The 24126-nt window shown below is 38.8% G+C and overlaps 1 protein-coding gene across 3 annotated transcripts in view; it reads left to right on the top strand.

The window, feature by feature from the left end:
• The window catches only part of dcc (DCC netrin 1 receptor), a 318930-nt gene that overhangs the window by 253432 nt on the left and 41372 nt on the right, over nt 1–24126 (top strand). For all 3 annotated transcript variants that reach the window (XM_038733764.1, XM_038733762.1, XM_038733763.1), the window contains exons 20-26: nt 2639–2746; nt 3536–3730; nt 3849–3881; nt 10065–10130; nt 17210–17372; nt 19497–19720; nt 20425–20541. In XM_038733764.1, the coding sequence (XP_038589692.1) occupies nt 2639–2746; nt 3536–3730; nt 3849–3881; nt 10065–10130; nt 17210–17372; nt 19497–19720; nt 20425–20541 (906 nt within the window). The remainder of the gene's footprint in view (nt 1–2638; nt 2747–3535; nt 3731–3848; nt 3882–10064; nt 10131–17209; nt 17373–19496; nt 19721–20424; nt 20542–24126) is intronic.

Below are 24126 nucleotides of genomic sequence, written 5' to 3'. Positions count from 1 at the left end.
ATAATCATGTCTAAAACACACCAGCTGAGGGACATACTTGTTTGATGATGAGTCTTACAAATGGTGATGTCGGTCTATTTAACACTTTGGTCTGCGCAAAACCTTTCAACATCTGCTGTACAGATTGACAGTATGTTTTTTAAAAAGCCTTCCTGTGGGTAAGCTCACCGCGAGAGCGTGCACTCACTTACACAAAAGGCTACAATGCAGCAACGTCTGCATAGAAAAAGATCACGAGTGTGCAGGTTTAAATAATTCATTTGTAATGACACTTATCTGTGGATCTCCGCAGGTTATCTTTTAAAATATACCTGTGCATTGAACACTGAACATTGAATGCATGTGATAGCTGCTTCACTGTACCCAATGGCTCTTGAATAGAAGAGTTAAGTCAGGGCCTTCATGTAGTTCCCACCCACCTCCAACATGGCAGGTGGTTAGAATACTTAAATGAACTTGGGTGGGTGTTCAGGGTCTCTAATTTGTATTAATAGTAATTCTGTGTGATTTAACATCACGGTTTCGGAAGTGGTTGATGGTGGTTTGAATCCACCATGTTTTTCCCTCCAATTACTATTTTAGTGATGTAGATCAGGCGTAGTAGCCCACCGCTCAGAAGCATTGATCCTTTTTAAAAGCTCAACAGGTATCGGCACAGTGCATTTTCCTGAGGTCTCCCTTTGTGTTTATGAGAAGTACAGGTTGTCACCGTCATGAACAGGCTCAGCTGGAAGTTGTAATTTCCTCCAGCACATCATGTCAGATTTAAAAAGTGGTTTCATTAGCCAATGCTGGGATGCGAGTTTCGAGGCCGGTCCTTGTGTGGAACTTAAAAAAATGTCTTTAATCACATTTATAACTCAGGAAACACACGCAGCAATCACACACTAAAGCTCTTATAAGCTGCCACTCAGTTTCCATGGTGACAGTTGAGGAGAAAAAATCCTGAGTCCTGGTTGTGAGTGCTTGACATTTTCACAACAGGAGCAATACAACAGGGCAATTCAGAAAAGTGACAGAAATTACCTTCTGCACAATTTTCTCAAGTTCAAACAGAGCAGATTACAGGGATAAGAAAGTCACACCAAACACACAGGCCAGCGAAACTGCAGTTAGATTATTTTCAGCTCAGAAACTTCAGGTACTGTACACAAGTTCAGGTGTGTTTTTACTATATAGCAACGATAAGATGGCTTCAATGACCAGAGAACAATGACTCAAGTCTCTTGGAGGACAGAGAGACTCCTGTACTCTCTTCGTAAACACAACTCACCTGGGGAGGTCACTTTAAAAGATCCAATGTTGCTAACAATGCTCAAGAGAACGTCAGCAGGAGCATAATCATAAATTAGAACAGCATGCAGTAGACACTGTGTCTAGTAGCAGTGTGAGCATTGACATCCAGCTTAACTGAAGCTAAAACATCTGAGCGTTAACATTTTTTTTTATTCTTGCTTTTTCAATGCATGTGTTATAACAAATTAACTTAGGATGTTGTTAATATTAGCTGAGCTTTATTTATTGTTACTATTATCTAATCATTGCAGACATACTTCTTCCGGCCAAGAAATGGAGCTGTCAAACCAGGATGTTTCTGTTTGTATACAGATTCAACAAATGGGTTAGATAGTGAGCTTTAGAGGTGCTGTTGACTTTCAGCCATGCTAGGGGTTTAGGAGTGGCAATGTTGGTCTGTCCGTCAGTCGGACCACAACTTTGGGCCTGACTGAAATATCTAAACCATTGGATGAATCCTACTGACAATGGTGTTGCCCTGACTTTTCCTCTTGTGGCACTATGAGGCTCATTTCTGTGGTTTGAAGAGAAATGTCTCAACCATCATTGAGTAGATTACCATAAACCTTGATAGAGACATTCAATGCTTCTTTACCTGGTCCGTGCTTATAAAATATCCACCGTGACTTGTAACGTCATAGGCGCCCCAATGTCATCGTCCATCCCAGTGTTTCAATGTAGACATCGTCCGATGGAAATTTACATCACCCAACGCTAATTCATGCATCATCACAATGAATTACAATAACTTTTTGTTCCTCTCACTTTTAATTTAGTGCCATCTTCTGGCCAAAATTGAGATTTGTCCAATACTTTGCTTTATGACCAAATTACCTTCAAAATGAATGACATTCCTATCAACCTCAGCTGTACTTGTGTTTAGTGCTAATTAGCAAGTGTTAGCTTGGTAACACATTAAACTAAATGGTGAACATGGTAAAAAGCATCCCTGCTGAACCTCAGCATGTTTGCATTGTTATTGTGGTTATGTTTCCATGCTAACAATATCATTTAGCTCAAAGCACAACCCATTTATAGCCTCACAGAATTGCTAGCAAGGCTGCTTTATGCAAAGCAATAATAGGGTCCTTACTATAGTGTCATACTTAATTTACAGACATGATTTCAATATTGACCTTCTCATCTAGTCTCTGCAAGAAAGCAAACTATTCTTTTCACATTAGTTGTATTTTACAGTAATGAGCATTTAAAGGTGTAGGTAACCCTTGTTGCTAATTAAACATCTAATTAATTGAAAAATTGAAGCTAATTGCACCATTATATCATCCTAACTATGCTGACAGTGTTTCTCCTCTTCTTCCTATCCATCCTTAATTGACAGCTCCCAGCTCCGCCCCTAAAGATTTGACAGTGATCAGTCGCGAGGGACGACCCCGCGCCATTTTAATAAGCTGGCAACCACCGATGGAGGCTAACGGGCGAATCACAGGTGATGGTTCACACAAACACGCTAATCACCACACGTGTACTACTCTATTCATCCAAGATAAGCACTCATTGTTAAATTACAGTAACGTTACACACACAATATTTATTAATGCTGATTATTAATAATGACCATTGATCATTTAGTCTGTAAAATGTCTGAAAGTAGACCAAAATTAATTTTCTTATCAACACAGTGTTCAAGAGTTAGAATTCAGTGTTCGCTCTGTGTATCTAAACACACACACAGACTCACACACTTTCTTTCATTGTTCTCCCTCTCTTCCTCTGGGCGATCGACCCGGCTGTAAACCCGTCTGTTTTAACGAGCTCTGCCGCTCCTGCAGCGTCCTGGAGAACGAATGAAACACTCCCTGCAGGGATAACAGCACAACACACACAGATCAGATATTTTTAGACCTTATACTTTCATATTTGTTTTCCCTAATTCTCTAAAAATGTTTTCTTTATTTTATGTGTCACCTTAATTGTCTGTTCTTACCCTTTTATTAAACTTTGTGTATACAAATATGTTCAAATATTTGTCTACAGGCTTTCTGGGGTCTTAAGGTGTCTTTAGTCCTGAATTCAACATCCTAAATCAATGTGCACATCTTGAATTGTATTAATGTTAATACATTGTTAACTTGTTAATGTTAACTGCAGGAGATCATGCTAATATTAACTTACACATTTAGTATCTTTCTGTCTGAAGATAGGTACTGCAGTCTGGTTATAAATATTACCTTTAAGAAAAAAACTCTTATTGATCATATAACATCTTATCTGACAGGTTACATCCTATACTACACTCTGGATAAGAACATGCCGATAGATGATTGGGTGATGGAGGCGATCAGCGGGGATCGGCTAACCCATCAGGTTGTGGATTTGAACCTCGACACCGTTTATTACTTCAGGATTCAGGCCAAGAATGCCAAAGGAGTTGGCCCACTATCTGAGCCCATCCACTTCAGAACCGCCAAAGGTCTGTCAGAGTGTGTGTGTGTGTGTGTGTCTGTGACTGAAGATCGAGACCTCTGTTGATGTATTCCTTAGTTTTTTATTATAGAAGTTTGCTTACACTCTCTGTGTTGCACTTTCAGTGGAACATCCAGACAAGATGGCCAATGATCAAGGTAGGCCTCATCCTCCAGTAAATCATATTAAATATTGAAATCATGAAGTGTTTTTCTCATCAGATTGTCTACAGTCATCCTTATTACTCAAATTAGCTTCAAATTGATCGATTTTAAAATCCTACTTCAAATCATCTCATGTCTTTTTATCAGAACATGTCTAATTCAAGTCATCATTTATCTTCAAATCCTGTCCAATATTCAAATTATCTCCAACAATCATCTAAATATCTTTGTCCTGATATCGTTACTTTTTTTACTATTTTCCTCACACCTTGAAATCACCATGTTTTGTGACTGAAGATTGAGAATGTTGCTTAATATAAGCAGATCATTCTTAAGCTGCATTACATATGACACAGGTTAATTACAGCAAGATATTGCATTGATTCAAACGCTGAATGCTCGAAATGCAACTATAGTTCCTTGGATGATTGTTCTCAAAGTTTATGGATATCTACATATATAGCTATTTTAAAGTTATATATATATATGCTGTAGTGAAACCTATTAGTGAAATGCAGTCATTCTTTTCACAGTTGTGTTTATGTGTGCTTTGCTGGAATTTGTCTGTAATTGCAAATTCTCAAATAATTTGAAAACAATAGAATTATTTCAGTGTTTGAAAACTAGTTAGCCAGTGAGCAAAAAAATGTTGAAACTAAGCTAGCTAAAAGTAATAGGATGGATAAAATTAAAGGCTGTGGGGCTGTCAGACAGAAACTGTCTCTATTTTATGTACCAAGTTTGGTGAAGATTGGATGAAATATTGGTGTGGAACAAACGTGGGAAAAGAACTAGCTAAGAAATCCACAGGCAAATCTTCCCTATTCTGTGATTAAGGGTTCAAAAGTAGTTCATATTGTACCCCGTAATAACAGAATCTGTTCTTTTTAACTTTCCATTTTGTTACATACTTATTCCCTAACTTCACATCTTGTTCCCTTGTTCCTTACAAGGGAAAGCATTTTAATCTGATGTCAGCTACCTACTACCTCAGCTATCTACTGTCAGCTGAAAACTGAGTTTAGTATAAAGTAAAAAAAGATGAAGGGAAGGAAGATGACAAGAAACGAGTAGAGAAAATAGAAGATAGAAGGAAGAAAACAGGAAAGTGGGTTAAGTAAGGTTAGGGAGAAATGAAAGGAAGGTGGGCCTCAAAAATCAATTAAAATGACAAAATGACAGAAGAAAATTGTGAAAACAGAGAAAGTTATTCCATTTTCTTCTTTATTGAATTTATTTTTCACTTTATGCACACAACCCCGACTCATCAAGCTGAAGGAAAGTCATTTGTTAATTGCATGGCGAGAGAAATTGAAGGAGAGTAAGTGAGAGAGGAAGAAGAGGGTTTTGTAATTATTAATGCTCACATATGAGAGGCGATGGAAAGAAGCTGTTTACCATATTTAAGTTAATCAAATTAACTCAGACATAATTAACGCTCTGTTCTCTGATTCCATTCATCAGCCGCAGCAAGCAAAGGGGGACAAGATGCTAATGAACACTCAAAACTTTTTTAATTTGCTTCACTAAACTTGAGAACAGAGAAACAGAGAACATGACAGACGAATTTGTAGTTTTTAATGTCTGATTTCATTTTTTAAATGAAGTGTAATGAGCATTGGTATCATTCGGAGTCTCACCAAGAGAACTGATGATGATGATGATGATGATGATAATGATGATGATGATGATGATGACGATGATGACGACGACGACCAGTAGTGCTGCATTATTTGATGGTATAATAGGCACTAAGCCAATCCCATGAGCGCTGATTATGATTTCAACTCTATTCATGTAGTATTTTAAAATAGGAGCTGACTGTTATTCAAGATAACTTGATCCATGATTAACTAAAATTAATTACTACCTTCAAGAAACTATTTTAGCTGAATGTGAATTAACAGGATAATTTAAGCTGGATAAAATCATGTTAGCCTGGATTAATTAAGCCATGTTTAATGACCTGGGCCCTGGTCCACTGTTCTATGATCCATATATGTTGTTCGAGTATATAGTTCCATATAATATACAGGGTGTATATGGCACTCAGACCCTCTTTGTCCAAGGTGCTCACGGCTTTCTACAAATGCATTCTGGGAATTTTCAGTGCAGCTGGAAGTGCAGTGAAGCGATTCAGGCATTGAGACGCTGAACCAGGAGCCTCAGCTCCGGTGTCAGGGTGTTAAATGCTTCTGTTTGTCACTGACAGATGTGTGTCTGCGTGTGTGTGATATGTGCACATGCACACACTGCGTACCCTCTCCATATAAATCAGAAGTGTTGTCAGGGGAGGAGGGAAGATTGATGGTCAAACCTGTTACTGTGGACCTTGCGCTGTAAACACACACACATATACACACACTGGTTAATGCACACACAAAGACGGGCTGACAGGAAAGATAAGTAAGTGTGTGTGTGTTTTCAGAAACATGAAGATTTTAGAATCCAGCCTTAATCAACTGGTTTCTGTCGCTTCAAACTGCAAGAAAACATATATTCTGTTTATATTTTTGGGCACTCAGCACTGCTGCTGGATGGTGGGAGAGGAATGAACCGGCTCTTAGCTTTAAAATATGGGAGAATTATGTATCGTGTTTGGCTATAAGTTCATTTGAGATGTGAGGGCCTTTAGATCCAGTTTCCTGATGCAAAAGAGTGCAGAGGTTTTCAAAATCTCTGTCATCAGTTTTCAGTCTCTGTTCTCTGGCAGCCTCTGTGACGATCTGTTTCTGACATCCTCTTTGAATTTCCCCCTCCAATGTCGGAAATCTGGAATAAAGAGGAATGAAACAGAGCTAACTCTACCAACACAACTAAAACCACTAGGAAAGAAAATAACAATAAATCCCTTGAATGATGACTACAGAAAAACATGCAAAACAAAACTCAACTCTAAAGCCCACTTTTGGCTGGTTGACCACTCCAGTCTGGCCTGACTCTGGCTAACCTAAGGAGCACAACGGCTGATGTGCTGCGGCATCAGGTGACATAGCAGTCCCATTGATGCCAGCTGTGCGTTGATCTTATCCACGCTTCTCGCCATTTTTCTGTGGCTTAGCTAGCTTATTAGCTAGTTAGGTAAGATGACATCCCCGTTCTTGCTTTGATTGGTCGACTCTTCTTCAACGAGGGGCAACAGCACCAGACCAATTTGAGAACATGTTGTGGATAGCTGTTCAGTCTGGTCTGTAAACAGAGTAAATGTAAAGTGGTATTAGCAACATTTATTTGACCCTGTAGTAGAAACCAAAATAATTGTCCATGGCTAGCTTTTCTTCAAACCAGTTATAGTAATCAGGCTGATGATTTAGCCTCGATTAGTTCAATTTGGCACTGCGTGAGAAAATGAGCTAATCATTTCTTTTAGACTGAATGACTTCAATAATCCCATAATTCTGGCTACAACTCTGGTCTTTCTGTGATTAAGGTGCAAGCCAAAACCCTGGGCTATTATTCATCATAATGCTGCTAAAGAAGACCTTCACACTAGGGCTCAGCATAATTATGTACATTTTTCAGTCCCTTTTCCTCAACAAAATAAATATCTTAATAGAAAAATAAAGTGCTTATTGGTTATTTATATAGCGCTTTAACATAGATACCTGAAAGCACTTGGGTCCCACCTCGGTGCACGGGACCCATTTACACCAGAACGCTCACCACACCTCAGCTTGAGGCAGAGAGGGAGGAAAATATAGAGCCAGTTACTCTGGGGGATGATTAGATGAGCAGATGGAGAAAGCCAGGTTGGGAATTTTGCCAGGACACCGGGGAACCCCCTTCTCTTGCCGCTTGATCTTTAATGACCACAATAAGTCAGGACTTCAGTTTAATGGCTCATCTGAAGGACAGCATCTCCCAAAGCCTCCCCATCACTGCACTGGGGCGGTGGGAAATTATTATTATTAGGACCAGAGGGAAGACTGCCCCCTACTGGCCCACCAACACCTCTTCCAGCAGCAACTTACTTTTCCCAGGAGGTCCTAAACGACAGAATAGTTTATTTGCTAAAGATTCCCATAAGGACCGTTGAAGAGTACCAGCAACACAGGATCTTCGTCGGTATGGTAACAATAATAAACATGTTATTGTTGTGAAACGGTCGTAAAATCAGTCTACATTATGTTAGTAAATCCCAGTAAGTTACATGATGTAAGTTTACTTACCTTAACTGACCTACAAAAGTTAAAATAAGTCAACGCTGACTCTTGGTTTCACAGGGGACACAAACAGGCCTCCTGGATGAAAGTCCCGGGCTCTACCCTATCCGGCCTAACAATAAACAGTAACTATGGCTCTTAGGAAGATTTATTATATATATACCTTTATTTTTAGGGAGGACGGTCTGATTTAAACACCACTCCTGCATCTGCTGATTGTTTCATAGCTTATTAAAGAGTAGAGTTATAATAGGTATGTGAGCAAAATTTTCAACATTAAACGTGTTAAATGCAAAAACAAATTGTATTGATAGAAAGCTTGAAATATCCTAAATTATACCAAGACCACGTTTATACACTGAACAAAATTATACACAACACTTTTGTTTTCGCCCCCATTCATCATGAGCTGAACTCAAAGATCTAAGACTTTCTCTATGTACACAAAAGGCCTATTTCTCTCAAATATTGTTCACAAATCTGTCAAAATCTGTGTTAGTGAGCACTTCTCCTTTGCCGAGATAATCCATCCACCTCACAGCTGTGGCATATCAAGATGCTGATCAGACAGCTTGGGGATTGCACAGGTGTGCCTTAGGCTGGCCACAATAAAAGGATGCTCGAAAATGTCACTATTTTATGTTTATGTTTATTTCGTCCTTTATGTTCCATTGAAATCAAAGCAAAAAGCGTGCCCCTACTGCATGGCTATAACACACTCTGCTGGCTGCTTTCTTACGTTCTTGGTCAACAGAAGCAGGTTTTGCAGGCAATAAGGTTTTTGTTCAAATTCATTGAAATTTCGTTCAGCTATAGTTAAGCAATTAAACTAAATGTCTATTAGAATTTAAAGAATGTTTTTACTAACTTTCAGCAAAAACAAGACGATTTTATAACCAACAAACTTTGGCGGGCTCACAATGCCAGTATTTCAACAGGAAAGATGGAGACTTGAAAACAAGGAGGTATCTATGGTTTTTCTGGTGGTGTCATCAATCAAAACCCGGAAGTTCCGCAAAAAACAAGCCAACAGAAGTAATTATTTTCGTAGCACCGCTAGTCGCCTGTGGAAATCCCGAGTCATGTCGGAACCAAGATGTCAGCCGCGGGTAGTGGAGACAGTCACAGTTAGTTACCTAGTTATGACCATGGCTAACATTAACATATTAGAAATCATAAATCAGAAGCATTGTCACGGGAGGAGGGAAGATTGAGGCTTTCACTGTAAACACACACACAGATACACAGAGGGCTCCTGAGAAAGAATTTGGCCCCTTGTTGACTCCCCACTCCCACAGCCCACTTCCTGCCCTCTCTGCATTGTGTATTTACCCTGGGGACCCCAAATTCTCATTAAGTACATAGCTGACTGCACATGGCAGCTTCATTATTTACCCAGAAATCCAGAAACCTGCTGGCCTTTATTCATTTAGGAATATGTGTTATATAAGTGTAATATAAACTTAAACAATGTGCTCCTAAAGGTAGATTTTTTTCACAGGGCCTTTATTAAAGAAAGGGGCTACAAAAATAAGTAGTAATCAAGGGCCCACTTTAATTGATATTGTACTTAAGTGGTGCAAATTCTCTAACAAATATGAAATTAATAAAAAACTGAATTTGGGAAAATGTGGGTCCCCATGGAAATTGTTCGCTGTGCTCTGTTGGTAATCCAGTCTTGCTCATAACATTTATCTTTAGTTGTCTGATGGTGTGGGCACCTGCAAGTCCTCACCATGGGAACCATTCCAAATATCCAATGAAGTGGTCCATGGAGGTGGATAAAGGCTGATGATTTAGACTAAATGTAGTCTCAGGAGAGAACTACACACACACACAGCACACATTTGACATGAGTGGATGTGCACTATCTTAACAATGTAATTTATTTCCAATCTCTCTGTCCGATCCCTCTATCCCTTCTGCAAAATGACTCTCATCTTTTCATCCCTGCCGCGTTCTCTTTCTTTCTATTGTTCCTTCCTGATGTTCCTGTTTATTTCTGGTCCTCCAGGCCGAGGGGGAGACCACGCCTACTGGCCATCTGATACCAACCTGATTGACAGGAGCAGCATCAACGGTAACACCCCACCAACACCACCACCATCATCACGCACACACACACACACACACACACACACACTTTGGTTCTGCTTGACTGAATTTTCCTGTCAGTAGAATTACATTTGGGTTCATTATTGTACTTGATACCGCAATGAGGCCAAGTCTCCTGTGAGTTGAGCTGATTGCGTGTGTGTGTGTGTGTGTGTGTGTGTGTGTGTATGTGTGTGTTTGTGTGATATTCTGCAGCATCATCAGATCATCACAGTGACTCTGTTGTTTTCTTTGATCACTCAGCTCAGTCATGTGAAAACCTACTTTAATGACTCACTGTGTCCTGATGAGGAGCTGCAGCTCACTGATTTACAGTCGGTTAGCAACGCTTCCTGTTTGTTGTTGTCGCCGCTGGCAGGAAAAATTAATTAGATTCACTATCTCACCATCAATCAGTGTTTCTACAAACTGGAGAAAATAATTCTGTTTATTGAGCAACAGCATAAAAAGAGTGCATAGAACTCTTCCACTTGTAGTTTTTAATAAAATGATGATTATATTATTGATAGAAATTTTAAAAAAGTAGGACAGACAAAACATGATCCTTTAGATTTTAATAAAACAATAACACTAAGAATATCAAACTTCAAAATCAATTTTTGATGTAGATAATGAATGATTATTATTACATAATTACACTATGCACACATACTTTTCATATTTATATGAGAACATGTGGATAGAAGTTAGCAAGTATAATTTCTAATCACGTATTGAGATATTTTTATCCTAAGACTACCAAGACTACCACTAACCTCTAGCAAAAGACCAATATTCATAGTATTAGTAATATATCTTTAATTTCACTGTTACCTTGAAATTACCAGTGATACTTACATTAATACTAATGTTAACTAATGTTAATTAGCATGTACAGTATGCTAATGATAATGATAATACCCAGTTCAATACCAATAATTGTAATACTAAAAATATTGTTAATTCTAATGATAAAACTCATGATAATCCTAAAAGTACTAGCCTGATACTAATATTAGTTATACACATGCTAATAATGATATCAATACTTATACCTATATTAAAGTTAATGCCAATAATAATTCCCAAGCAGTTCTAATATTATTGCCAGTACTAACAATAATGCAGATGTAATACTAAAGGCAATACTCATTTTAATATTAATCATAATACACACACTAATGCTAACGTTAATGCTAACAGTACAGTGCTACTGTACTAATACTGCTGCTATTAATAACAGTGAAACCACTGCTAAAGCTAAAGCTATTGCTAATAATACAAATCATGGTCATAACCATAACTGTCTCCTCTCATTTCTGCTTTAAGTTAAACTGTTCAGTTACCCCTCCTCTGCAGTGAGGTCAGAGATCAGGGTCTATAGCTGGCAGTGATTCAGTGACCCATTGTAGGACAGTTGTGCAGTGTGTCTGTGTGTGTGTGTGTATCTCAAGATGGACTGTTACATTTTGTCGGTATTGCTGTTAGTGCTGGAGGCAGTCATAAATCTGTCCTCTCTGACCTCCGCCCTCCGCTGGCTTTATGTCAGGTCGGCGAGGGCGAAGCCTCGTTCATCAGATCCACCGTATTTCATCTTTAACACGGTGTCACCCTTTATGTTGAAGAGCTTCCTCTCACTTGAAAAACAACCTACAGAGAAGATTCACCTCCAACCCTTTCAGTCTACAGCACTGTAGGTCTATTTTTGCTGTCTGTACGGTACTCAGGTGATCTGATCCGATCTGGTCTATTGTGATCCATTGACTGCAAAGTATCTGAGCAGGCTGAAGGTCTGGGTATAGCACAGTTTGACTGCTGATGCATACATTTACTCAAGTTTCCTCATTCTCACCTCATTTTCTCTAGAGGAAGTAACATTGGCTGTTTCCTGGACTGAGACCACCAAACCGCTCAAGCAATTAAAGTTAAAAATATCTCAGTTTTAAGTGAAAGAAACTGTCTGTTCAAAAGAGTTTTTAATGGACAACATTAACATCTTGAGCCATCATATTCCCCTGAAACTCCACTGAGCTGAAAAGGTGTAAAAGACATTTTCCTCTCTATATGATCATAACAAAAGCTTCACATTTGTACAAAAATTTATTAAATTACTTTTATATACTTGTATATGTAGGACAAACAATTAACCAATCAATCAGGATGTTTATTTAGTGTTTACTAATTTAAATAGATAGCTATATAGATCTAACCAAAACATACATTTATTAATTTATTTATGTGCAATAAACTAATAAAATTGTATCCTTGAACATAATCCAACTAAACAATAAACTAAAACCTTCATGGGCAGATGTGGCAGCAATTATGTTTTTTTTTGTCTGGATAAACAGAAATTCAGTAATTTGAAGAAGCTGGCAGCTCTGTGAGGCTGTACTGAGGCACAGTGATGCACTGAGCTAAATGATGCAAAGTCAGCATGCTAATATGCTCACAATGCTAATATTCTGATGTTATGCAGGTATAATGTTTACTGTATTCACCATCTTAGTTTAGTGTTAGTTAACATGCTAACATAGCTAACTAACCCTAAAAACAAAGCATTATTGAACAAAATGAAATTTTTGACCCCATTAACATGATTAACATTAATAATGGCAAGCATGCCATTAAGGTGTCTCAGTTCCGCAGTCATGCTAACTTGCATGTTTTCTTGGCTTTCCAAATAACACTTATCACACTTACACACTAATGTTACACACCCCTCATGTTAAACCTTGATACAAGGAATGTCAATGTTAGCATTGTTAGCTAGCTAGCTACTTAAACTTTAACGTAGCTAACGCTACGTAGCTAACGTTAGAAACAATGTGGCATGGTAACTTACGTAACGTAGTAGCTAACGCTATGTAGCTAACGTAGCTAACGTTAGCAACGATGTAGAATGGTAACTTAGTTAATGTAAAGTAAATAAAAACAAAAACTAATGTTGTGTAATTATTGTTTCACTCAGGAACCAAACGCCAGTGTCTTGGGTCAGGGACCAACTTACTATCCACCCGACCACCCCTCCACCACCTTAGTGTCAAACTTTCATGGCTATATCCCACACACGCTGATTTAACTTGTGAAAGAAGGCGTAAAACGGCAATTCAATTGCCTTTTGATGATACCAGGCTGGTTGGACAAAAAAAAGGAGTCCCTCTAAACATTTTCAGGGTCCATTGTTCTTTCTGACAGGCAGCTGCATGTAAAGATGATTTGTCTACAAAGGAGGTGGCAGTCGACCACATCTTTGATTTGTCCCTTCAGTGCTACAAGGCCTTACGTTCCAGACTACAAACCAATAAAATGTTAATTGAAATTTGTGGAAATCGCCCAGCAATGGAGCTTTGTTTGTGTTTAGTTCCCCTGCAGGATTTCTGAACTTCCTGTTGCCCATGTGTTGATTTGTTGATGTTGTTGTGGCTTGCTTCTGATTTATTCCACAGTGTCTCTGAGCCGCTGGGGGTTTAGTGCCTTGCTGAAGGGCATCTCAGCAGAGGTTGTTAACGCTCCTGTTGTCATCAGCAACATACATGTTGCTAGCGGCTCAGCTTTGACCTCCACTCTGTCAGTTGCTGCTCCTGTCACTTTTTGTATTCATCTAAAACTATGGCTTTTTTTGCACTTTACGGTCCATAAAATTCTGATTTATTGTATCAAACAATTCTTGCCTTAAGGAGAAACTTACATTGGTTGGGATTATGTTTCCCATTATGCATTGTGTTATATTTAATTGAAAGTTTCTCAATACAAATTCAACAGATCAAGTGCCAAGAAGCTGCTTAGCAGAAGACTGCTTTTAAACTCAACTCAGCTAACTCAAATAAATGTGTCATCTTTGTCTCCATTTTCCCTGTAATTAGGTCTTTCAAGGAAACTTCTGAGATAATTATTAGGAAATTACAAGTGCATTACAGTTTTATGAACAGGAAGGCTGTTTTAAAGCACCACGCTGCAACTATTTTACAACAAACATCCTCTATCCCCAGACTCTAAAACGTTAATGGGGGAAAAAGTCAAATTTAACCTAAAGATGTCATTTTCTCTGTAGGAACAAATCTGATGAGTCACCAATCAGCAGCTGCTAATGCATTAACTCACCCGATGATACAGGAAATTTACAATATTACTTAACAAGGGGTAAATTCACCCTGTTGGGTTGGCTGTGGCTCAGGAGATAGAGCGGGTTGCCTGTTATCAGAAGGTCGGTGGTTCAATACCCAGCTCCTCCAGGTTGCGTGTCATTGGGCAAGATACTGAACCCCTCTGGTGGCTGTTCCGCCAATGTTTGAGCACTTAGGCTGGTGAATGCAGATGCTTTGAGTGGTCGAAAAGATGACTATACAAATACGGAGCATTTACATTGCTAACTAACACTAAAAACAAAGCACGGCTGATGGGAATTTTTTTAGTTTTGCAGTGATTTGCTCATAAACCAAAGGATTGAACAAGATGAAATTTTGACCGCATTAACAACATGATTAAAATTAATGATGGCTGCATGCCATTAAGGTGTCTCAGTTCCGCAGTCATGCTAACTTGCATGTTTGCTTGGCTTTCCCTCAAATTACACTTTCTAATTTCACTTACACACCCCTGATGTTAAACCTTGATACAAGGAATGCCAATGTTAGCATTGTTAGCTTGCTAGCTACTTAAACTTTAACGTAGCTAACGCTATGTAGCTAACGTTAGAAACAATGTAGCATAGTAACTTACGTAACATAACGTAGTAGCTAATGCTATGTAGCTAACGTTAGAAATGATGTAGCATGGTAATTTATGTAACGTAACGTCACCCCTTGTTAAGTAATATTAATAATAGGATGTCATTATGATGTCATTATTATTATTATAGTCTTCCTGTAATCTGGTTCTGAGCGTGTGTTTTGAGTGTTTAGAATGTCAGTCCATCCATCAGACTGGTATCTCAGATTGCCATCAAATACTTCTTCCCACAGGTAAACACACTATTGATTTTATTTACCTCCTTGATCTTTACTCTGGCACTACCTTGAAGGCAGGAGCATACGTCAGCAAAGGGTCAGATTTCAGTTTGAAATGAAAGACTTGTTTTAGATGATGAAATCTAACTTTAAAAAAGAACAGAAAGGAAAGTGATATTGTGGCCCCTCTGCTGCAGCAGCTGTAAGCTGTGATGGATTGTGGAATTCATTGAGAGGGACGACTGAATGGAGAGAGAGAGAGAGAGGTGAAAGAGGTAAAGTGCCTCTCTCTCGCATTTTTCTTAATCTTGCTCCATGTCCTCCCCCTCTCCTGTCTTCAACCCACCGTTCTGCTCTTTCTTTTTCTCTTACCCCTCTCTATCCCCCCCTACTCTGACTGCTTTCTCTTCCTACTGTCTCTCTTTCACTCTTTAAAACACTTCCCTCTCCTCTCCATCCAGACTTCATGATCCTCCTGCGTTTCCTATTTTCTCTCTCTCTCTGCTCCAAGGTCGAGTTAATGAATGACAGAGCGTGTCATCAATTCCCCTTCCCTTTTTCCCTTTACAACTGTCACACACACACACACACAGACACACACTGTTTATTGATTGGTAAAGCAGCTGCAGCAACTTTGTGTTGTCAGTCCAGTGAAACCACTTCAGGTTTCACCTGGTTCTGCAGGCTTTTTTTCCCGTAGCTGTGTGTCTTTATATCTAAAATTCAAGACTTTGAGAAGACTAAAACAAGACAACTTAACTAAGGTGGATAAACAGGATCATGATTAAATGTAATCCAGTAATTTGCCTGTATTCATGTTGCATTTTCTGTGCTGCTCCTCACCACTCAACATTTCACAATTCAAATCAATATCATTGAGATAAACAGAAAATAATGAATTTACATAAAGCTTAAGTCAAAATGTCATATAATAAAGCTTTCAAATTCAGTGACTACAGGAAAATATCTACAATATAGGTGGCATACCTTCTGTGGAAGTCTGTGGCTGCCAATATTAAATTCAACTGAAATTGAAATGTAATTTTAACTTTCTGTATATATTAAGTATGCTCAAATAAGAATACTAATTTTAAATGGTATTTTCCATTTTAAATTCCTGTATAGTTAAAGGGAAAATTGCAATGACTTAAGCTTAACTTAAAGTAAAATGAAAACTATTTTTATATAACCTTTAATGTAATCCTAAACCTAACAATGAGAAAGAAATTGAATTTAAAAACGTCTTTTCATTTCAAACAAAACTTAAAACCAAAATTCAAACAGGGTTTTTAATGTGAATTTTGTCCATTGATAATTTTGATCTTAGCTGATTACCTAGAAACAGGTCATTCTTCCGGACGTCTCATGTCAGATCTGTCAGTCAAATATTATATAATTCACCATGATGAAAATTTGTGTGCAAAATGATTTTTCCCTTTCAATATACCAAGAAACCAGTAAAAATCCGGAAATTGCATTGATGTTTGGCTTACTTAATTTAAAGATGAAATTGAAAAGTCAATTAGGCATTCAAGTTAATTCCTATTGTGGCAGTGTTATCCCTTAGGCCCTCCACAGGCAATTCCCATATCTTTTACGCTCACGTCATTTATACTCTATCAATACGTTTTTTTTGCTTTTCTTCATAAATTACTTCATAAACAACTTTCTGCCCTACTTTAAACTACCAAACATTTCATAATTTTCATGATTTTAACCCTTTAAATGCCAGTTTAAGTATTTGAATTATTGCATATTTAATACAAAAAAACTAATTATTTTCCATAAATTAAATAGTACAGGGATGGGGCTTTGGTGGTATTTAGTGTCTGGGATATGTTAAAGATTAGCAACAAAATTGATTTGATTGCATTAGTATTTTCTATGTAGTGCCAGATACTCACTCTGGATACCTTTGTGGCAAAAATATACACACACAAAAAAACCTGCTGTTAAATCATCATACATCCATATTTGTTTTGCTTTTTTTTCACAAATCACTTAAACAACTTCTACCCTGCTCAAAACTACCTTACATTTAATACAGATAAGGAAAACTCCAGTCACAGATCTGACGATTTTTTATAGCTTCTCTTGTCTTTTAAATGTATTTCAGAGTCTCCCATTGGTCAGATGCGTCCACCTCATGGCAGCGCCACGCCTCAAAAGAACAGTAACCTCCTGGTCATCATCGTAGTTTCCGTGGGAGCTGTCACCGTAGTTGTTGTTGTCATCGTGGCGCTCATCTGCACCCGACGCTCCTCCGCCCAGCAGAGGAAGTAAGTTGTTCCAGTTCTCTCTTATACGGCAGAAATGATGGAGAGATGGTTGTTTGTTTTGTTTTTTATAGGAAGTGTGTATCAAATGTGTTCCTAGCAACCAACACAGGTATGAAAATGTTTACCAAATCAAAAAGGACATGTGACTAAAATTCATAAACCGGGGATGCACCTGATTTCTTAGATCTTTATCTAGATCTTTATTTCAGCAGGGGTATTGAATTAGAATTCAAAGAGGTCCAGTTAGAGAAAATTTCACGGAGCAAAGGTCCAAAACATCAAAACAACTAACTTGTGTTATCATTCAGTGCCATAACGTATAGTTGTATCAACATATGTTTTTAGTCAAACACTTACAATATTTCAACAATATTCAGTTTTCACATCAAAACTGGAGGGATAATAATAAAAAACTAATCTAATAATACATTTTTAATTTAATTAAACTAAAATAAAGTGCTTAATTTCAGGGAAAAAAATCATAAAAGGTGTAGCTTGAAGTGATGAAGTGTAGCCTTAACCAATTTTATAATAAACACTCAACACATCTTAACAAATGAACAGCTGTAATACCTCTTCTTCTCTTTCATTCCCTCTTACATAGCTACTACTTCCCTAGTTTCTCTTGTTCAGTGAGAAACGTGAGCTCTAGCTTGTCTTGCCAGCTAACATTGGAGATCTATGAGATAATCTGGTTCTGAACGTGGGAGGAATGTACATGTAAGAATCTGTACATTCTTGATTAAAAGCCTTGTGAAATCTCTTTTCTCTTTCGCCTCCTCTCTCCCTGTGTGTTTCCAAAATATCTTCGGTGTATTGCACTCGCGGACTCACAATGCCTGTTGGAATGCACAGATTTGATTGGCTGAGCAGCCTCACATGATGACGATCAGAGCGTATGCGATTGGTCTGTGAGATTCCAGGGCCGTTAAATCAGTACAATAAATGCTAGAAAAAAGAAACGCTCCGTCACGAGGTAGTAATTCTCAATAATAAACCGGCTGTAGGTTGGCGGTCTGTAGAGGACGGCGGCTCGGTCCGGATCCGGACCGCGGTCTGCCTATTAGTGACCTCTGCCCTACAGTGCACCAACCGTTCCGTTTCAACTGATTGATTGATTGATTGATTGATTGATGTAGCAGCTCACTGTGGCTGCTCCTGACTGTTCCATGACTCCCTCGCAAACTATTTAAAGTGATCTGCTGAGGACAAATGGGAAATAAAGGCGTTTCCCGTGCTAACTGCTTCATAATAAACGGTGCCCTGTGTTAACATGAAGCAGCAGCAGTAGGATGTCCCGTTTGCATTAACAGTAACCTAAAGTGTCTCTGACACAGTTTAAAGAGCGCAAGCAGTAAACAGGGAGGCTGATATTAATGAGATAAAACTACTCCACCAGTATCAATAAGGAATACTATATATGGAGGATGTAACAGAATGTAGATACGTTGAATGGCTATTGCAGGCAAAACGCAGACCATGAACAGTATCAGAAATGGGTCATGAAAATCTTTTTCTTATTCATTCAGTATAATTTCATAATTCAGTAAATTTCCCTCTGTTTTGTTTATTAATCCAGTTCAGAGTGCTTCTGTGTTATTTCATAATCTGGTTCATGTCGTTACAATTAGTATCATTTCGTGACATTTCAGTTGTTATCATTTTGTAATACAGTTGCAGTCTAGTCTAGTGTTATTATTCACTTCACAAAATCTAGTCAAAATAATTCTCATCCAGATGAACAGGTTTCAATAGGTATTGTGTTCTATGATTTAGTTCATCGGGTTTCAGTGCAGAGCAACAGCACAGAAATGAAGAGTACACAGCCCTTGTCCTCTTTGTCTCTCCATCCGCCATTATCTTTTTTTTATTGATTTCTTCTTGCTGTCTGTGTAAATTGCAGCCTACATAAGTGACAAATGGTTTCATGATGGATGTACATTTCTGTTATGGTATGGGATTTGGCGGGTTGCTTAGGGACATGACTCTAACAGCAGTCTACCCACGGTTTGTTGTGTTGTCCACTAGTATCAGTCCCTCAGTTTGTTCTTCCTCACATGTTTACATTCCTTCCCACCTTTCCCACTGACCTCCTCACCTGTGTGTTTCTGGTTCTCTGTGCAGGAAGAGAGCGAGCCATAGTGCCAGCAAGAGGAAGGGCAGCCAGAAGGACCTGCGACCTCCTGACCTCTGGATCCATCACGAGGAGATGGAGATGAAGAACATGGAGAAAGCCCCCAGCGTCGCCCCGTCCGGACATGATTCGCCCATCCAGTCCTGCCAGGACCTCCCACAGATCGCACACAGCCAATCAGAGAGCCAGATGGGCAGCAAGAGCAGCCACTCAGGTACAGAATGGATGCTGATTCATTCTTCTTTTTAATTAAATCATTATTTGTTTATTTAAGTGTGAAGGTTATTTAAAATAACCATCACTAGCTTAATTTTGTTTACTTGTTTTTCATATTTTTATTTAACATATAACATCATGCCCCCTAACTTTGTATAAAAAGCAAAGAAGGTTGTTGCTTTTTTGTTTGGGTTTCTTTCTGTATGCAGATTCATGTTAGGATTCATCTTTTTGTCACAATATCAAAATTTCAACAATCTCAAACAATCTCAAAACAATAAGTAAGGATGAGATCAACTTTATTGTCCCCTAAGGGAAATTAGGCATAAGGCTGCAGTAACAAACAGTAACACATATAGACTTTACACTCACATGCATCATACAGTCCACACCATACAAGTATCTGAGACATGCACATTTCCTTTTAACTGGTTATCTAATTATATACCCAAGTACTTATACTTATATGCTCTCACTTCCCTGGGATCAAATATCATCTCTTTTGTTTTCAAATTATTAAGGATGAGATGATTCCTCACACACCAAGAAAAATTTTGTTTTTGCATGCTAAATATTTCTTAATTGGTATTATAAGTGTTGAAGAAACATTACCTGAGCTAATTAATCTTGTTTTGACAGCTTAAAGAAGGGAGCAGAAATGTGAAGTTGCCATTTTATTATTTAAATCTTTGGATGTTCCAGGAGCTGATGGTGATGATGTATCCAGCAGCATCTCCACTCTGGAGCGCTCCCTGGCTGCCAGGAGGGGGACGCGAGGCAAAATGATGATTCCTATGGACTCACAGCCGAGCAACACACGTAAGAAACACATGTGAATCTTAAACTCCTTTAACTGAGTTTTACTTTTGCACAAAGGTTTTCAGACGCAACAAAAGGTCTACTGCAGCTCTGTGAGGCTGTACTCAGGCACAGCTGTGCTCTGAGCTAAATGCTAGCATGATGTTTACCATGTTCCCCATCTTAGCGTTGCCATGCTAATATTTTGACTCTTTTTTTGATTGGTTGTTGCAGCCTGTGTCTCTAGTATAAAGACGGTGTTTCGTCTTGAGAGTTTGATGCATGAAGTTTTAGGGTAAAATTTTGCCTTTTCAGCTGATTTAGTGCTGACAGTGAGTAGGGATTAATTACATGTGAAATAGCTGAGAGTCACATGTGCTTTTGTAATGTGTATTAGTCATGCATGAAATTTACTTCATATGTGGTAAAAATTGGCCTTTTGTAAGGGCAGTTTTGTGCCTTAACAAGGTCCACAGATTCCCAGTAAATACCTGCACGGATTACTGAATCCAGGAGCACAGCCAGCATGGACTGAATATATGTTACATTATGCTTTACATTATGGGTCGGGGTTCTTTCACTTGGCACATGGAACATCACATGACATGTCCGCAGCAGTGAGGTGTCTTAGGCTGGCGAAGGTTCATCGTTCTCTGCGTGGTTGAGATGTAAAGTCTTTCATGCAAAGACAGAAGTGAAGTTGAGGGAAGAGAGGACACACATACACACACACACGCACACACACTGAAAATGACACACTCGCACAGATTAATTAGCCTGTATGTTCCTTCAAACTGACTCAGAGGGGAGACGGAGAAGATCTGAGGGCGAGCGAATGGGGAGAGGAGGACGAGCAGAGCAAAGACAAAAACAGGGAGGGAGGGGTGAAAAAAAGAAAAATGTGAGAAAGAGAGAGAACAGAAGTGTTGCTCTAAACCCTTAAGTGTCGATTAAAGTGTGTAAGGCCAGATGAGATGAGATGTGAAGCTTCTGCACTCCAGCAGTGACTCTGATGATGTTCAGTCATGAACATCATCAGAGTCACTGAAACATGTTAATATCTCTATCTCTCTTGTTAATATCTCTTCACCTCTGCTCAGTAAAAACACAAGTTCCTTTCATATTTGTACTTGGCCTTTTTTTGCCATTTACATTAATTGTTTTTTGCAACAGTTGGCTGCTGAACAACATAATTTTGCTTTTAAAGGCAGTTAATGTAATGCATACTAAAACACCTGTTTGGCATAAAATAAAGAATAGTTGGAGCCTGCACTGTAGACAAATTTAAGAATGTTTCCTGTTTCAGGTCAGTGTTCCCCTTTGTTCGAGTTTGACCCTCAAACTCTCACAGTCGACCACAGAAAACACTGCTGCACTTTGTCTGGAAATGCAAAATTCATTATTTTACAAGTGTGTCCACGACCTTTTTAGTCAACAAGACAAAAAACGTTGTTTGTCGACACCCTTTAAGACATTTAGAAGCGTTTTCTGATGTCACTATCAGAAGGACGACATCATTTGTTTGTGCCTTCCAAAACCGATGCAAATCATTGTTCAAAAATAAATGTTTCATGATGTGACAACACGATTAAAATTTTATTTACATAGCCCAATATCACAAACCACAAATTAGCCTCAAGGTGTTTTACAAAAAGTACAGCATATACCACCCTCTGTTGTTAGACCCTTTAACAGGGAAAAAATTAAAGAAGAAACAGAGGAGGGACCAGGACAGGAATCAGATGTTGTGTGTACAGAATAGACTGACATAATGCCTATGATCTATAACAGAATTATAGATCAGAGGCATATTTGAAGAATATGGATCAAAAATAGCGAAATGCAGTGGTTTTCAGAATGTTTCACTGTGATTGGATTGAAATTAATCAATTCAAATGTAAAAATTATTTTTTTTTAAAACTACCCAAATAATGACTTGTTGCAAGTCGCCATTGCGTTGCAAAATAATTGCAGGCATAACTTCTGGTTAAAAAGATTGTGACACCACATGTCAGGTAGGGTGACCAGATGAGAATAGGTGAAATTCAGGACAAAGGATCGGGGTTGGGCATGGCATCCAGTACATTACATTCAGTCTCAATGAACAGAAAAACTATTGGGCTAGGTTAAAATTAATTTTTTTTTAATATTCAACTGTCTGTCATTAGGAAAAAAACACAATTACTGTGTTGTATGTAACAGTGTGTAAATCAAGACCCGCGACCCCCCTGGAGCCAATCCCAGCTGACATTGGGCGAAAGGCGGGGTACAGTCCTGGACAGGCCGCCAGTCCATCGCAGGGCCACACATAGAGAAACAACCACTCACGCTCACATCCACACCTAATTTTATTAATTAACCTAGTCTGCATGTCTTTGGATGGTGGGAGGAAGCCGGCGCACCCGGAGAGAACCCACGCAGACACGGGGAGAACATGGAAACTCCACACAGAAAGGCTGGGGGTTAATACAGTTTATTTAATTTAATTCATTTCATCAGTGCAGCGCTTGTCACATCTGTCTGCACAACACTCGCTTCAGATCGCTTGTTCTCCTTATCACTTCCTCTGTCCTCATGGCTGTAACTTTCATTATCTACACTAGAAAACACGAAGGGCAAAAGAGCATGCATATTACTTTGTGTGACACAACACCTCTGTTTCCACAATGTCCATGATATCCTGCAGTACCTGCTGTAGCCAATAGATGAATGATGAATGCCATTTATGTGGCAGCTCTGCTCCTAATTCAGGACTGTCCCAAATATTTCAGGACGTCTGACACCCCTAATGTCAGTACACAGGAATTTTCCAGTTTTGATTCCCGGTTCTTGGAGAATTTTCCTCCAAATTTCATCATTTCATAAAATCCAACAAAACACTTCCACCTGCTCTGTTAGAAAAGGAGAATTACTGCTGAAGTGTGCACACTGTAAAATGTGGATAGCACCTTGCTATATTTCAGGTAAAATAGTCATTCCCATTTTATCTAAAATCCATAAAACGGACTATAACACTACAGATATTGTTATCAGGTTAGAATATGACACATTCTGTGATAGAGGATTCATATCACCCAGTCCCCCAGCATACGTCTTCTCCATAACAGCTGAAGTGACAGACTAGAAATATTGAATTCACTTGAGATTTTCCACACCCACAAAGTCCTGATCTTCTACAGCCGTCTGCTGGAAGAGTCTGCCTCTTTGTATTAGACTAAAATTGATTCACTGCAGAACTCACTGAAAAGTGTTCATGCAAATAAATTTAAATAAATTGGTGCAGTGGTTAGCACTGTTGCCTGAAAGCAAGAAGGTCTGGGGTTCAAACCTCGGCTGCTTCAGGCCTTTCTGTGTGGAGTCTGCGTGGGTTCTCTCCGGGTGCTCCATCTTCCTCCCACCGTCCAAAGACATGTGCGGGTTAATTGGCGATTCTAAAGGTGTGAATGGCTCCCTTAGGTGTGAATGTGTGTGTGTGACTGGTTGTTTGTCTGTGTGCTAGCCCTGCCCAACGTCGGCTAGGATTGGCCAGCTCCCCTGCGACCCTGCACGGAATAGCGGTTGAAGATGATGGATGATGCTTATGATGATGACTGAAAAGTCTATCAC

Source organism: Micropterus salmoides, unplaced genomic scaffold, assembly GCF_014851395.1.
Source record: "Micropterus salmoides isolate LMB-PRFRI ecotype aquatic unplaced genomic scaffold, ASM1485139v1 Ms_hic_scaffold_20, whole genome shotgun sequence".
Lineage (NCBI taxonomy): Eukaryota > Metazoa > Chordata > Actinopteri > Centrarchiformes > Centrarchidae > Micropterus > Micropterus salmoides.
The sequence above is the reverse complement of the archived record's forward strand: the minus strand, read 5'-3'. Positions and strand labels throughout refer to the sequence as shown.